We start from the raw sequence: 16,649 nt of genomic DNA, 5'->3' as shown, positions 1-16,649 counted from the left end.
GTTGGAATTGTCACCTTTTGAGGGGTATGTGGAAAGATGTCAGGTCTGGCACTTAGTAAACTAGAACCCAAAGACCCAGGATGGATCTTTGATAACAATGTGGTAACAGACAATTTTCTGGTAAATGTTGATTTTCTATACAGTTTTCATACTGTACCTTAAATTTCCATGCTATTTAACTTGCTAAGGTAATATAATTATGTAGTACTGATTGTTTGGTAGCCTACTCAATTCTGCATGTCTTACCTTTCTTTAAAATATCCAAGAGCATAGTTCTATAAGTTTAGGTAAACTTGGGGTTCATTGACAGTGACTGAGAATCTAATTTGGAGGATTCTGCAATAATTATGATAATGAAAAGACTTCCTTTTTCTTCCTCCATTCCAGATAAATGGGCATATATATGTGTAAAGAGTTATAATAATTTTCTTTTTTCTTGCTTTAAAATAATTAATATATAACTTGTATTACCAAATTATTTGCTCATTCTCATCTCTAATTGATTGTTCATGGAAACCAAAGATAACTTCTATTGACTGCCGGGGCTAAGAAGTTCAGTTTTATAGCCTGATAGGAGACATTTTTGAAGTAAACCATCAATTAGCCACATTCACAATTAAGAGAGTGATTGTCTATTCGTTATTTTAAGTGGACCAGACCTGTGATTGGCAAGAGACAAGATAATTTTAAGGGGGTTTTAAGTATTTGGTTTAGGGGTTACACATAGCCAAAATCTTACAATTTTCCTTAAGTTCTAAGCTTCTTCTCAGAAGAAGCTTATTTTAATAGATCCTTATTTTAAATAACAGAGTTCCTTGTCTGTTTGGTCCTGGTCCTGGTCCTGGTCCTGGTCCTGGTCCTGGTCCTTCATCAGTATGTGGATTGAGTGATGTGTAGCCAAAAAGTTTAGAAATGTTACCTGAGTGGGCAGGTGGGTTAATGGAAAGTCATGTTGAGTGCTGGATCAGAGCACTGGATATTTCTTGCCCTTTTTACTCCCCAGTGTTTTTTTTTTTTTTTTAACTTTTTTTTTTTTTCTTTTTAAATAATGGAGAGTTTTAACTTTGGGTTCAGAATTGAGAGCTCATGACACTCTCTTGTTTCCTTCCCTCTGATGTCAGCCTGCATTTGACCACATTTAGCCTGCAGTACACACCTCCTGTGGTGGCCTGTGTCTGCATTCATCTGGCTTGCAAGTGGTCCAACTGGGAGATCCCAGTCTCAACTGATGGGAAGCACTGGTGGGAGTATGTTGACGCCACTGTGACCTTGGAACTTTTAGATGGTAAGTTTTAGAGTAAGGGACCTTTGAAAGCGCTTGCTCTTGATCTGTCACATATCTGGCCCAAAGTGACTTGATTCAGAAGAAAATAGTTAGTTGAGGTTATTCTTGGTTTTTACTTGTGCTTTAAGTTTTTCTCAAATGTTCTATTTCATTTGTAGAACTGACACATGAATTTCTACAGATTCTGGAGAAAACTCCCAACAGGCTCAAACGAATTCGGAATTGGAGGGTAAGAATTTTTGCTGTCAGCTTGTGGTACAAAACTTTTTTTTTTTCTTTTGACTGCACAGTGAATATAGCAGAATTGGATATGTACCCCATGTTTGGAATTTTCCTTTTCTTAGTTACATACTGATAGCTTCATAGCTTGGATACTGGCCCAGAAGTCCATGGTGGTAGGTAATAGCAGAATTTGTTTTGTGTTGTGCAACTCCTGTGATATAGTCAGTTAGCAACATTGGTTGAGTGTTTTCTGTGTGGAGACTTTTGGGAAAAGTATGGCTTCTCTGAGTCATAAAGTGTTGACTTCTGGTACAGGAAAGATGGAGTTGCAGGGTTAGAGCTGGTATCATGCTGTCTTTGACATTATTTGCTTTTTAAGTTTGTTTTTTTAATGTTTATTTTTGAGAGAGAGACACAGCATGAGCAGGGAGGGGTAAAGAGAGAGGGAGACACAGAGTATGAAGCAGACTCCAGGCTCTGAGCTGTCAGCACAGAGCCCGATGGATGTGGGGCTCGAATTCACGAACTGTGAGATCATGACCTGAGCCAAAGTTGGACACTTAACCAACTGAGCCACCCAGGCACCCTGACAGTGTTTGCTTTTTAAATGGATTTTAGAACTTTGTTTTTATTTAGATTGCAGGCTAAAGTTGTATTTCAAATATTTTTCAAAGTTTTACTTATGCATAATGGAATCTTTTTTCCCCCTAGTGTCACATAAAGTTTGTTTTAAAATGTTCCCTGCATTCTCAGAAATCCAGATTGATAAACTTAATTCCATTCTTCTGAGCTCAGTAAATTGTAGAAAATGAGTTTGCCTAGGATTCAAAGGGGGCTTATGAGTACATAGGTCACCATGGTAATCACATCACACCTCATCAATATTTCTGGAATTTGCTTTTGGACTAACTGCTGTCCTATGCAGTCATAAGGCATAGACGTTCACAAATGGATTTTAGATATGCACAGATTCATTTATTTTTAATTGCCTGTAGCATTGGTATAGATTAATGTAACTTTTTTGGCAGGTGATAGAACACCTAACGAGATTGACCCCTTTAGCAGATTTTCGCATATACAGTACTATATTGTTAAACTACAGACATTATGTTGTATAGTGGGTCTCTAGGACTTACCTTGTATAACTGGCACTTTGTACCCTTTGACTAACATGTCCTTGTTTTCCTCCTCCCCCCAGGCCACTATCTGTTTTGTCTATATGAGTTTAACTATTTTAGATTTCTCATATAAGTGAGATCATGCAGTGTTTTTGTCTGTGTCTAGCATATTTCACAGCAAAAGGCCTTCCAGGTTCGTTCATATTATGGCAGATGGCTGGATTTCCATCTTTTTTTCTTTTTAATTTTGGTAAAATACATGTAACATTAAAGTTACCATCTTAACTATTTTTTTTAAATTATTTTAATGTTTCATTTATTTTTGAGGGAGAAAGAGAGAGAGAGACAGAGACAGAGACAGCACGAGCAGGGGAGGGACAGAGAGAGGGAGACCCAGAATCTGAAGACAGGCTCCAGACTCTGAGCTAGCTGTCAGCACAGAGGCCGATGTGGGGCTTGAACTCACGAACCATGAAATCATGACTTGAGCCAAAGTCAGACGCTTAACTGACTGAGCCCCCAGGGGACTCCATCGTAACTATTTTTAAGTGTATAGCTCGGTAGTATTAAATATATTCATATCGTTGTGCACCCATCATTACCGTTCACCTCCATAATTCTTTTTATTCATCTTGTAAAACTGGAACTTTATACCCATTAAATAACTACCTATTCCCCCTCCCCCAACTCCAGCCATTGACAACTACAATTATGCTCTCTGTCTTTATGATTTGACTACTGTAAGTACCTCATAGAAGTGGAATCATACAGTATTTATCTTTTTTTTAATGTTTATTTCTGAGAGAGAGAGAGAGAGAGAGAGAGAGAGAGAGAGAGAATGAGTGGGGGAGGGGCAGAAAGAGAGAGGGAGACACAGAATCTGAAGCAGGCTCCAGGTTCCAAGCTGTCAGCACAGGCCCCGACGCGGGGCTTGAACTCACAAACCGTGAGACCATGACCTGAGCTGAAGTCAGTCGCTCAACTGACTGAGCCACCCAGGCACCCACAGTATTTAACTTTTTGTGGCTTATTTCATTTAGCATAATGTTCTCAAGGCTCATCCATGTTGTAGCTTACTGAGTTTTGTTTCTTTTAAAGACTGAGTTATATTCCATTGTGTGTATGTACCACATTTTCCTTAACTATTCATCTGTTGATGGACACTTGGGTGGCTTCCATATTTTAGCTATTGTAAATAATGCTGCTGTGAACATGTACAAGTATTTCTTCAAGACCTTGCTTTTGATTCTTTTGGTTATGTACCCAGAAGTGGAATTGCTGTTTTTAATTTTAATTTTTTGAAGTGATTCTTAAATTTTTTTAATTAGAAAAATAAAAAAAAAAATTTTGAAGTTCAGATTGTTCTTTTTGTTGTTATCTGTGCCATTGATGTTATATCCAGGAAGTTGCCAAAGCCACTGTTGTGACGCTTTTGTTCTGTGTTTTCTTCTAAGAGTTTTAAGTTCTGTATCCATTTTTGAGTTAATTTTGTATGTAGTATTAGGCAAGGGTACAGTTTCATTTTTTTGCATGTGGATATCTAGTATTCCTAGCACTGTTTATTGAAATGACTATCCTGTAGCATCTGGATGGCTCAGTGGGTTAAGAGTCTGACTTTGGCTCAGGTCATGATCTCGTGATTTGTGGGTTTGAGCCCTGCATTGGGCTCTGCTGACAGGTCAGAGCCTGGAGCCTGCTTTGGATTCTGTCCCTCTCTGTCCCTCCCCTGCTCATGCTCTGTCTCTCTCTCAAAATAAACATTAAAAAAAAAAAAAAAAAGACTATCCTTTTGCCGTTAAATGGTCTTGGCACCTTTGGCAGAAATCATTTGGCCATATATTGCATGGATTTATTTCTGGGCTTTCTATTCTGTTCATTTGTCTGTATGTCTCTTTATGCCAGTACCACACTGTATTACTGTACAGTGATTACTGTAGCTTTGTAGTAAGTTTTGAAATCAGGAAGTGTGAATTCTCCAGTTTTGTTACTCATTTTCAAATTGTTTTAGCTATTTGGGGTCTTTAGAGATCCCATATAAATTTTAGGGTAGCCTTTTCTATTTTGCCAAAAAACATCATTGGGATTTTGGTGGGGATTGCATTGAATTTGTAAATTACTTAGGGTAATAATATTCACATTTTAACAATATTAAATCTTTGAATCTAGAACATGGGATGAGTTTTCATTTATGTCTTAATTTCTTTCAACAGTGTTTTGCAGTTTTAATTGTACAAGTTTTTCACTTCCTTGGTTATGTTAGTCATTCGGTTTTTTTTTTTTTTTTTTGATGCTATTGTAAATAGAATTATTTCATTATTTCCTTTACGGATTCTTCATGTACAGAAATGCAACTGAATTTTATGTGTTGACTTTGTATCCTGCTATTTTGCTGAATTCATTTATTTTGTGTGTGTGTTTTTTCTATGCAAGATTATATCATCTGCAAACAGATAATTTTACTTTTTTGCCAATTTGAATACTTATTCCTTTTTCTTGCCTAGTTCTTTTATTTTTTTTTTTTTTAATTTGAGCGTGAGAGAGAAAGTGTGAGTGTATGCGAGCAGGGGAGAGGGGCAGAGGGAGAGAGAGAATCTTAAGCAGGCTCCACACTCAGTGCTGAGCCTGATGCAGGTATGGATCCCATGACACTGGAATCATGACCTGAACTGAAATCAAGAGTCACATGCTCAACCCACTGAGCCACCCATGCACTTCTTGCCTAGTTGTTATGATGAGAACTTCTAGTACTTTGTTGAATAGGAGTGGGCATCCTTGCCTTTTTCTGTATCTTAGCCGAAAGGCTTTCAGTTTTTCACTGTTGAATGTGATATTTGCTGTGTTTTTTGTATATGGCTTTTTTTTTGAGGTAGTTTCCTTCTAGTCCTGTTTTGTTAGGTGTTTTTATCATGGAAGGGTATTGAATTTTGTCAGATGCTTTTTCTGTATCTAGACGATCATGTGGTTTTTTCCTTTATTGTGTTTATGTGATGTATCGCATGGTTGATTTCTGTATGTTGAACCATTCATGCATTTCAGAAATGAGTCCCTTTGGTCATAGTGTATAATCCTTTTAATATGCTGCTAATAAATTCTGTTTGTTAGGGGTTTTTTTTGTTTATTTTTGAGAGACAGAGACAGAGAGAGACAGAGTGTGAGTGGGGGAGGGGCAGAGAGAGAGAGAAAGACACAGAATCTGAAGAGGCTCTAGGCTCTGAGCTGTCAGCACAGAGCTAAATGCAGGGCTCAAACTCACAAGCCGTGAGATCATGACCTGAGCTGAAGTCGGACGCTTAACCAACTGAGCCACTCAGGCGCCCCGAGTTTGTTAGTATTTTGTTGAGAATTATTACATCAATGGTCATAAAGGATATTAGTCTATAATTTTCTTTCTTTCTTTTTAATGTTTATTTACTTTTGTGAGAGAGAGAGTAGGGAAGGGTCAGAGAGAGACAGAGATACAGAATCTGAAGCAGGCTCCAGGTTCTGAGCTGTCAGCACAGAGCCCAACACGGGGCTCAAACTCATGAACCGTGAGATCATGACCTGAGCCAAAGTCAGACGCTTAACTGACTGAGCCACCTAGGCGCTCTAGTTTTCTTGTAGTGTCTTTGTCTGGCTTTGATATCAGGGTAATGCTGGCCTTATAGAATGAGTTGAGAGGTGTTCCTTCCTCTTCAAATTTTTGGGAAAATTTAAAAAAGATTGGTGTTACTCTAAACGTTTTGTCAAGATCCACTAGTGAAGCCATCAGGTCCAGGGCTGTTCTTTGTTGGGAGTTTTTTTTTTTTTTTAATTGATTCAGTCTCCTGACTAGACAGATCTGTTCAGATTTTCTACACTTTATGGTTTATTCTTGGTAGGTTTTGTGTTTCCAGAAATTTGTCCATTTCATCTAGATTATCAAATTTGTTGGCATATGATTGTTCAAAGTACTCTTATAATCCTTTTTATTTCTGTAGAATTGGTAGCAATGTCTCCACTTTTATTTCTGATTTTAGTGGTTTGAGTTGTCTTTTTTTCTCAGACCATTTAGCTAAATAAAGGTTTAACTTTTTTGATCTTCTCAAAGAGCCAACTTCTAGTCTTATTAATTTTTCTCTATTATGTTTTCTGTTTTGTTTATCTCTGCTCTAATCTTTGGTATTTCCTTTCTTCTTGCTTTGGCTTTAGTTCTTTTTTCTGGTTGCTCAAGTTATAAGGTTAGTTTGTTAATTTGAGATCTTTATTGTTTTTTAAATGTCAGTGCTCATAGCTATAAATTTCTCCTTTAACACTGCTTTCGCTACATCCCATAAATTTAAAAATTATTTTTTTAATGTTTTATTTTATTTTTGAGAGGGAGAGACAGAGTGCGATCAGGGGAGGGGCAGAGAGAGAGGGAGACACAGAATCGAAAGTAGGCTCCAGGCTCCAAGCGGTAGGCATGGAGCCCAGTGTGGGGCCTGAATTCACGAGCCGTGAGATCATGATCTTAAGTCGGATGCTTAACCAACTGAGCCACCCAGGCGCCCCCATCCCATAACTTTTGATAGTTGTGTTTTTGTTTTCATTCATCCCTAAGTATTTTCCAGTTTCCCCTTTGATTTCTTCTTTGATCCATTGGTTGTTTAAAAGTGCTGTTTAGAGGCGCCTGGGTGGCACAGGCAGTTAAGCATCTGACTCTTGGTTTTGGCTCAGGTCATGATCTCACGGTTTGTGGGTTTGAGCCCCCCCATTGGGCTACGTGCTGGCAGGGCGGAGCCTGCTTGGGGTTCTCTGTTTTCCTCTCTCTTTGCCCCTCCCCTGCTTGAGCTCTCTTTTTCTCTCATAAATAAATAAATAAATAAATAAATAAATAAATAAATAAATAAATAAATATTTTTAAAAAGTGCTGTTTAATTTCCACAATTTTGTGAATTTTCCAGTTTTCCTTTTGTTACTGATTTCTAACTTTATCCTGTTGTGGTCAAAAATGTTAATTTGTATGGTATCTGTCTTTTAAAAATCTATTGAGACTTAATTTGTGGCCTCACATATGGTCTATCCTGGTAATTGCCCTATGTGTACTTGAGAAGAATGTTTATAATGTTGTTGGGTAAAGTGTTTGTTCATATATGTCTGTTAGAGCTAGTTGGTTTATTTTTCAAGTTCTCTATCTTTTGTTGGCTTGTTCTGTCCATTGTTGTGGGTAGGCATTGAAGTCTGCACCTCTTAGTGTAAAACTGTCTTATTTCTTCCTTCAATTCTGTAGGTTTTGCTTCCTGTATTTTGATGGTCTTTTGTTGGGTGTGTAAATGTTTATAATAGTTATAGTTGTTGTATTGAGCCTATTATTAATATATGCTCTTTTCTCTTGAAACCTTTTTTATTTTATTTTTTTAAAACTTCTTTGGTTTTAAAGCGTATTTGTTTTATATTAGTGTAGCCACCCTTGGGGGGTGCCTGGGTAGCTCAGTTAGTTAAGTGTCCTACTCTCAGTTCTGGCTCAGGTCATGATATCACGGTTTGTGAGTTCGAGCTCTGTGTTGGGCTCCAAGCTGGTAGTATGGAGCCTGCTTGGGATTCTCTGTTTGCTCCTCCCCCACTCACACACCCATGCAGTCTCTCTCTCTCTTTCTCTAAATAAATAAATAAATAAACTTAAAAAAAGTTAGAACCTTAAAAAAAAAAAGTATACCACTAGCCACCCTTGCTGTCTCTTGGGTACTGTTTGCATGGTGTATTTTTTTCCCTCCTCCTATTTTCAAGTTTGGGTCTTAGGATCTCAGTTGCTTGTAGAGAGCGTATATATAGTTGGACATATGTTTTTATGCATTTTGACAAAAATTTAATCTATTTACACTTAAAAGTAGTTATAAATGATATCATTATGCTTATGCTATTTGTTTTCTATATGCCTTATAGTTTTTTGTCCCTCATTTCTTACATTACTGTCTTCTTTTAGGTGATTTTTCCATAGTGAAAATTTTAAATTCTTTTCTCATTTCCTTTTGTGTGTATTTTATGGCTATTTTCTTTGTGGTTCTCATGAGGATTACATTTAACATCATAAAGTTATACTAATTTGAATTTATATTGGTTTAACTTCAGTAACATACATACAAAACTCCTCCTTTTAGCTGTGTCCCCACACCTTTTGATTGTTGGCTGTCACAAAGTTGTATCTTTTTTTTTTAAAAAAAATTTTTTTTCAACGTTTATTTATTTTTGGGACAGAGAGAGACAGAGCATGAACGGGGGAGGGGCAGAGAGAGAGGGAGACACAGAATCAGAAACAGGCTCCAGGCTCTGAGCCATCAGCCCAGAGCCTGACGCGGGGCTCGAACTCACGGACCGCGAGATCATGACCTGGCTGAAGTCGGACGCTTAACCGACTGCGCCACCCAGGCGCCCCGAAGTTGTATCTTTAAACATTGCATGCCCCCAGAACATAAACTAATAATCCTTTTAGATGCATTAGGCTCTTAAATTATATAGAAATTAAGATTTGAATTACAAACCAAAGTTACAGTAATAACTAGCTTTTACACTAATAATTGTGTTTTTTCCCTTAAAATGTATTAAGTCTCTTAAATCATGTAGGAAACAAAGGCACAGTTATAGACTATTTTTTTTTTTAATTTTTTACAATGTTACTTATTTTGAGAGAGAGAGAGTGAGCCCCCTTCATGGGGCTCAAACTCATGAACCGTGAGATCATGACCTGAGCTGAAATTAAGAGTCAGGAGCTCAACCAACTGAGCCACCCAGACTCCCCTAAGGGAGTTATTTTAAAGTCTTTGTGTAGTAGATCTGCCATCAGGTCTTTTCCAGGGGCATTTTTTGTTGATTTACTTTTTTCCCTTATGGGCCATACTTTCCTGTTTCTTTAAATGCTTTGTGATTTTTTTGTTGAATGCTGGCCATTTGAATCTAATAATGTGGTAACTCTAGAATCAGATTCCTAGGGTTTTCTGTTTCTGTTATTGTTTTTGGATGTGGAGTGGATTTGATTTCATATGGTGTCACTGATGAGGATCAGCCTGAGGTGTAAACTTAAGGTGTTCTCACTTCTTTTCTGATCCTTTCCCTGGGAATGTGTGGTCCAAGTTTTCTAATGTCCTGATCTTTAATGTCTGGCTCACCAAAGGGGAAAAAAGCAAAAAATGAAGAGGAGAAAGGATGCAGGTGCTTCAGATCCCCTGGAAGTTACTTTAGCCAGAGGGGGAGGAGCTTGCAACAGTGGAGGGAGGCACAACAACAGTGGCTGCCTGCCTCTTGGTCTGTACCTCTGTGATCAGAAGCTGCAATCAGGGGTCAAAGCACAGAGCTTGATATTTGTAGGATAGTCTTTTGCTGGTACTGGCTTCCCCAAAGTGTGTGCAGGCTATTCCAGGAGCAGGTGCACAACTGCCTTCATTGTGGCTGGGGTAGGAGATGGGTAGTTGCTGATATGCTGAGAGATGAAACTGATATAAGCTAACCTCAATTTACTGTCCAAGGCTTGCCCCAAAAGTTGCAAGCCTTCAATGGACTCCAGAATAGTTACATCAGACAGATTCTGCCAGTCCAATTGTTTTCTAGGTGGGGAGACAGATTCCTGGTGCTTTCTACTCTTGACATTTTCCCAGAATCCTCCTCTTTTTTTTTTTTTTTATAGCTAAGCATAATTTCATTGTATGTAAGTACCACATTTTGCTTATCCATTCACCCATCGATGGATGGACACTTGGGCTGCTTCCCTATCTTGGCAGTTGTGAATAGTGCTGCAGTGAACATGGGAGTAAAGAGATCTCTTTGAGATCTGTTTGTATGACTCTTGATTGAAAGTTTTTAAAATCTGACTTCTAGTGGTTATAATTATTGATCTCAGAGTAGCCAACTGCCTGTGCAGTATCTGAAACTTCCAGTGTTGCAGCAAGCACAGTCTTATTTTAGGTTGTGCTTATTTGTTTTTGTTTTCCATTTTATAAATTTCCTGAAGTGAAGAGATGTCATCTGCTTCATTCTAGGCATGCCAGGCTGCCAAGAAAACAAAAGCAGATGATCGAGGAACAGATGAAAACACTTCGGAGCAGACAATTCTCAATATGATTTCCCAGAGCTCTTCAGACACAACTATCGCAGGTTTAATGAGCATGTCAACTTCTTCTACCACAAGTTCAGTGCCTTCCCTTCCAGCCACTGAAGAGTCATCCAGCAACTTAAGCAATGTGGAGATGTTGCAGGGCGAACGTTGGCTGTCCTCCCAACCCCCTTTTAAACTGGAACCTGCTCAGGGTCATCGGACTAGTGAGAATTTAGCACTTATAGGAGTTGATCATTCTTTGCAACAGGATGGTTCGAATACATTTATTTCCCAGAAGCAAAATAGTAAGAGTGTGCCATCAGCTAAAGTGTCTCTGAAAGAATACCGTGCAAAGCATGCAGAAGAGTTGGCTGCCCAAAAGAGGCAATTAGAGAACATGGAGGCCAATGTGAAGTCACAGTATGCATATGCTGCCCAGAATCTCCTGTCACACCATGATAGCCATTCTTCGGTCATTCTGAAAATGCCCGTAGAGGGCTCAGAAAACCCTGAGCGGCCTTTTCTGGAAAAAGCTGACAAAGCAGCTCTCAAGATGAGAATCCCAGTGGCAAGTGGAGATAAAGCTGCCTCTTCAAAACCAGAGGAGATAAAAATGCGCATTAAAGTCCATGCTGCAGCTGACAAGCACAATTCTGTAGAGGACAGTGTCACAAAGAGCCGAGAGCACAAAGAAAAGCACAAGACCCACCCATCTAATCATCATCATCATCATAATCACCACTCACACAAGCACTCTCACTCACAGCTTCCAGCTGGTACTGGGAACAAACGTCCAGGTGATCCAAAACATAGTAGCCAGACAAGCACCTTAGCACACAAACCCTATAGCTTGTCTAGTTCTTTCTCCTCTTCCAGTTCTACTCGTAAAAGGGGCCCCTCTGAAGAGACTGGAGGAGCAGTGTTTGATCATCCAGCCAAGATTGCCAAGAGTACTAAATCCTCTTCCATAAATTTCCCCTTCCCTCCTCTTCCTACAATGGCCCAGTTGCCTGGGCATAGCTCAGACACAAGTGGCCTTCCCTTTACACAGCCTAGCTGTAAAACTCGAGTTCCTCATATGAAACTGGACAAAGGGCCCACTGGGGCCAATGGTCACAACACAACCCAGACAATAGACTATCAAGATACTGTGAATATGCTTCACTCCCTTCTCAGTGCCCAAGGTGTGCAGCCCACTCAGCCCCCTGCATTTGAATTTGTTCATTCTTATGGTGAATATCTGAATCCACGGGGTGGTGGAATGTCCTCCAGGTCTGGCAATACAGACAAACCCCGGCTCCCACCTCTGCCATCAGAACCTCCTCCACCACTTCCACCCCTTCCTAAGTAAAGAAAAAGAAGAGGAGAAAAAAAACTTCCATAAAAACAACTTTTTTTTTTTTAACTACTGATTCTGGACTAAGGAAATTACTTCCCTCATGAAATATGTCACCCTTCTTGGACTAGGGAATAAATGAATATTGACATGCAGGTGGGAGGGTGGTAGAGGGGCTTGGTTGTTATATCTACTGCCTCAGAAATTTAACTATTTTATTATAGTTTTTACTGGTATTAGAGAGGTGAGAATGTGTTAAGCTGTGAAGGATTAAGAGTACTTTCTCTGTTCTTGGCCTCTCCACCTCCTAATTAGATCGATTAGAGTTGATGTCTTCCCTCTTCTTGCCAGGACTGAAATATGGAGGGTTGGTTTTATCAAACAGTTGTGGATCCTTTTGGTGTTTAATATTATCAGAAGAGAGGAAGTATTTAAACGTCAAAATCTTTTAAGAGACTTTTAAAAATAATTTAAAGAAAGTAAGTTATCTGTTTAGTTTTTTTTATATCATTGGGGAGGGGATAGGGATTTTGCTGTGTGTATGAGATACATAGCAGTGACTCCTGGGGGGTGGGATTGGAGGGTGGGGGGTGTGTAGGGGGGATGGGAGGGTAGGCTTTGGCCTTGAGTTCTGATAGGCTCCGGCCACTTGAAGTGTTGAGACCTTTAAGTGTGTATGTAAGTGTGGGTATGTGTGTTTTTAAGTATGTGTGTTTAAAAATCATGTTTTATCTTTCCCTCCCTGTCCCTCACCATTTTCACTTCCCAACAGTCTACTAGAGAGAACACGGTGTGGCCTTTAGAACATAAAGGAAGGAAGAGGCATGTGTTTAACATGGTATTTTCCCATTTCTTTATGTTGTAATTGACTGGTAGCCTTCTAAATTCTAGTTTGGGCAAGTGTAGCCAGTGGCCTGACTCTGGACTCCATTATAAAAACTTTTACCCCCTTTTTCCTTTTGATGCAGAACAAAGGTGGGGTTGCGGAAGAAGGATTGGAGAGCAAGGGTGGCTTCTGCCCTACAGAATTGGGTGTGTCTTTTTTTCAAGTTGGGCTTTGGGAAAGTGTTCAAGTGAGAGCAGTCTCAGGGTCTCTGAAGGGAAGGGGGATGTGCTGTATATCCTGCCTATGAAAGCCCAGACCATATATGAGAATAGTTCTGGGAGAAGCCATGGAGCTAGAGGATACTGAAAACAATGAAATTGTGATTGGGTATTTTTAGGATATTGTGTTTTAAATTACATTATGAATGTAAGACTTGCTTTTTTATCTGTATATCTAAAGGGAAACAGCTGCATCCTTAATTTTTGCAAACCTATATGACTTCAGAGATTAGAGCTTGTGAATTTAACAGTACTGGTGTCATGAGGGTGAGCAAGCCTAGCCCACAGGTACAGATCGTTCATCTTTGGTGGCTTTAGCTTCTAGGCAGAGGTTTTTCAGGTTTCTAAGAATTTTTTTAAAAAAATGGATTAGGAGTCCTATTCTTATGGGTGTTTGACTATCCCAGATTTCAGGATAAGTGGTATTCAGGATCCTAGCACTCAACACTTTTGCTGAGGAAAAAAATTTTTCAAGGGGCTAGAAAGCATTCTAAGCCAAGTTGTGTAACTGAAAATGCCACCAAGCCACAGATCATTTGATGTGATAGTCTTTGGTCTTCATGGTATTTCTTGCTATGGAAAAGATGATGCAATTTGAATTTGTCTTCTTGTTTTTAACGCAGCTTCCTTTACCAAATATTCTTTATAGAGAAATTGAATATTTTTCATTGGAAGTCATAGGGAGACAGGAGTTGTACATGTGCTGCTGCTTGCCAGGAACAGATTGGGGAGAAAACCGAGGCAATTGGAATCGTTGATGCACTGGCCTAATGTAGGAAGGAATTTGTACAGTAAACTTTAAGGTGAATTAGTGTCCTGTATCTCTGCATATTTGAACTGTCTAGAGTGCCTGCCATTGCTGTGTAAAATGAGCTCTCTGCTGATCTATAAACCAGTAATACTTTTGACTTGGAATGTTACTTCGTTTTTACAGATGGCATTTTCCTCTTTCTCCTTGATATTTTCTGTGTTGTGCTATGTAACTGGTAGATTTATGATGTGCTTACTAAATCTAGGCTATTTGTTTAGATTTTGTTTGGTGGAGTCTGCTCTCCTTCCTGACCTTCCCAAAAGTTATTTAGTTTGGATTTGTGTCTTGGTGGAATTGATCACTGATTTGATTATGAAAATCCCTTTTACAGTGTTCAGTTTTTCTCATCAAATGCCACATATTTTCTAATCATATGCACTCCCTTCACCACAGAGGCATACATATCCATTTGGCCTCCGAGCCGTTCTCCATGGCAGTCTGTAGTTAGTTCCTTAGACCTTTTGTCAGGAGTAAACTAGAAAAAGTGCTTTTTAGAGCCTGAGGGCTGCTTTCTGCTGTGTAGTCTGGCGTTTGCACTAGTAGATCATTGCTGATATAGGTCAGTTTAAAGACTTCTATATTACTGCCTCCTGATACTGTTTTAAGATACCTACAGTGTTTGCTTTTAGATCTGTCCATATGTCATGAATGTCCTATGTGCTCTGCATGAAGCTGCTGGATTTGGGTTAGCAGATGTGCCTGTCAGCTAGCATGCATATTGTTCAAATTAACATAGACTTAGGCTTCAAAGGGTAGTGTGGTTTCTAAACTCTGTGTTTTCTCTATGCTCACACCTTCAAAGGGTGAGAATGGGATTTATACATCCAAAGTTAGTCTAGTTAAACATGGGTTTTTTTTCTCCTTTTAACCTAGACTATGAAAAGGATAAGTGGTGGTAAGCAGGCCCGGAGCTTCAAGTTCTGTAAATCTCATTACTAAAACCTTGCTTGGCTCTCATGTTGGCAAAAACAAACACCTGTGGAATGTCCTTAGGGCTTTTAATCAGATACCTGTGTTGCTGTTGACTGAACTCTAGTGAAGCATTAATTTAAAGCTAAATTGGTCTTCTGCAATATCAGTTATGCTTTTTGGGTTTAGAAAATACGTAGGACTTAATCTAAGTTTCTCACTCATGAATCAATGTGTTTCAATATCTGAGACTCTCAGTTTCTTCTTTTTTTTTTTAAACGATTTTAGTATTTTGATTCAATATATCCTTTGTCATAGTTATGTATTATTGGCTTCACCAGGGTTGATAGAAAAAAAAAATTAAAATCTCCAGTTGGAAACAGCAATGGATTAGGGTATAGAAATAAAATCATGGTAACATCAGTGCTTGATTTCCTTAAACTTTTGCTACCTAATTCCCCGTATTGAAAATGTATACCCCTCATACTATGCTTCTGGACAAAGGCAATTAGAGGGATCTTATCCCAGTATGGTAGGATTTTGTGTTTCCCACAGAAACACGGGGACTGTGGGAACTTGGGAACAAGTCACTTCTTTAAAAGGATTATTCTTTTGTTGGTAAGTTCTTTTGATACTAATGGTAGGAAAAGGGATATTCTAGAACATCTTGAAGTTGGATACAAATGTTATTCTCTTGGGTTTAGGAGAATTTAAGCAGTCTATGCAACCCCTCACATGGTGAGAAATAAGCCCTCCGCAGTCCCACTAAGCTTTCAGTGACTTCAATACCTCCCCAGATTTCCCATGTTGCTGCTTTTTAACACCCAGCTTTTAACTGAGTTTTGCTCCTGATGGTTTAAGAAATGTTCATGCTCTATCAGAATATCAAGTTTTATTTTGTCGTTTTATCCCTCTGTGGGTGTGAGTTTGAAACAAGCATGGTACTGCAATCCTACCTGATAGAGTGGCCTGGAGTGAGAATTATTTTCTAGGTGGGAGACCCTTCCATTTTAATGTTTCTAAAGTTTTTAATATGAACTTGGCATTGGAAAAGGGAGGGAAAGAAAATGAATGTTTACTAAAAAGCAGTGTCTGCTCTTCCCCTTTGTGAGTGCATATTTATGGTTGAATTAAAAGAAGAGAAAGACTTGGGTTTTCCGTTGCCACGTTAAGCGTGGAGAGGGATGCTTGACAGCATGCTAATTGAAGCCAGAGCAAGTATGTCTCCATCAGGTTATCAGGAACTCTTCAGTCGAATGCTGAGGAACTGATTAGTGGTTGATCACATTGGAAATCGTTGTAAGATGGAAGTGCTGTCTGGGTTAAGCACCCAAAGAAAAGAATGCGGCAGCCTAACTTAGTGTTAACCTAGGTTTCTGGATTTGAAACTGACCTTTCCTTATCCTGTTCCACACACCTGAAACTGTCCGTTTTCTTATCAGACCAAAGAGCAAAGAAGAAAAAAAAAGTAAAATACTTTACCAATCTATGTCACTCAGGTACAATTTTGTGGTAATATTTTTGTCTGTTTTCTTTGTATTGCTCTTAAGAGTCCTTTCTCAGCATACTATTCTGCTGTTGCCTCTGTCCTCCTTGGGGCACCTCAGTTCTGGATGCTACCCCTGGGATCTCTACTGTTGTTATGTGATTGATAGGATGTAAGTGACCATTACAGTAAGGGCTCTTTGTAAAAAAATTCAAAACATTTTTAAAAAATTTAAAAAAGGATGTTGTATACATTTTATAGTCTGGCTATCAGTTTGATATCTTGCTGTCAAGTATGTTTCTCAATATGTATTTATCCATCCCATCAATAAATGTTAATGATAAAACACTTA

The 16,649-nt window shown here is 38.9% G+C and overlaps 1 protein-coding gene across 2 annotated transcripts in view; it reads left to right on the top strand.

The window, feature by feature from the left end:
• CCNT1 (cyclin T1) overlaps positions 1-16,649 on the top strand; it is a 48,281-nt gene extending 31,632 nt beyond the window's left edge. For both annotated transcript variants that reach the window (XM_053226176.1, XM_027036016.2), the window contains 3 exons: positions 1,122-1,285; positions 1,444-1,514; positions 10,596-16,649. In XM_053226176.1, the coding sequence (XP_053082151.1) occupies positions 1,122-1,285; positions 1,444-1,514; positions 10,596-12,002 (1,642 nt within the window). In that variant the 3' untranslated portion in view covers positions 12,003-16,649. The remainder of the gene's footprint in view (positions 1-1,121; positions 1,286-1,443; positions 1,515-10,595) is intronic.

The sequence above is a fragment of the Acinonyx jubatus genome, chromosome B4 (genome assembly GCF_027475565.1).
Source record: "Acinonyx jubatus isolate Ajub_Pintada_27869175 chromosome B4, VMU_Ajub_asm_v1.0, whole genome shotgun sequence".
Lineage (NCBI taxonomy): Eukaryota > Metazoa > Chordata > Mammalia > Carnivora > Felidae > Acinonyx > Acinonyx jubatus.
This window is presented reverse-complemented; position numbering and strand designations above follow the sequence as displayed.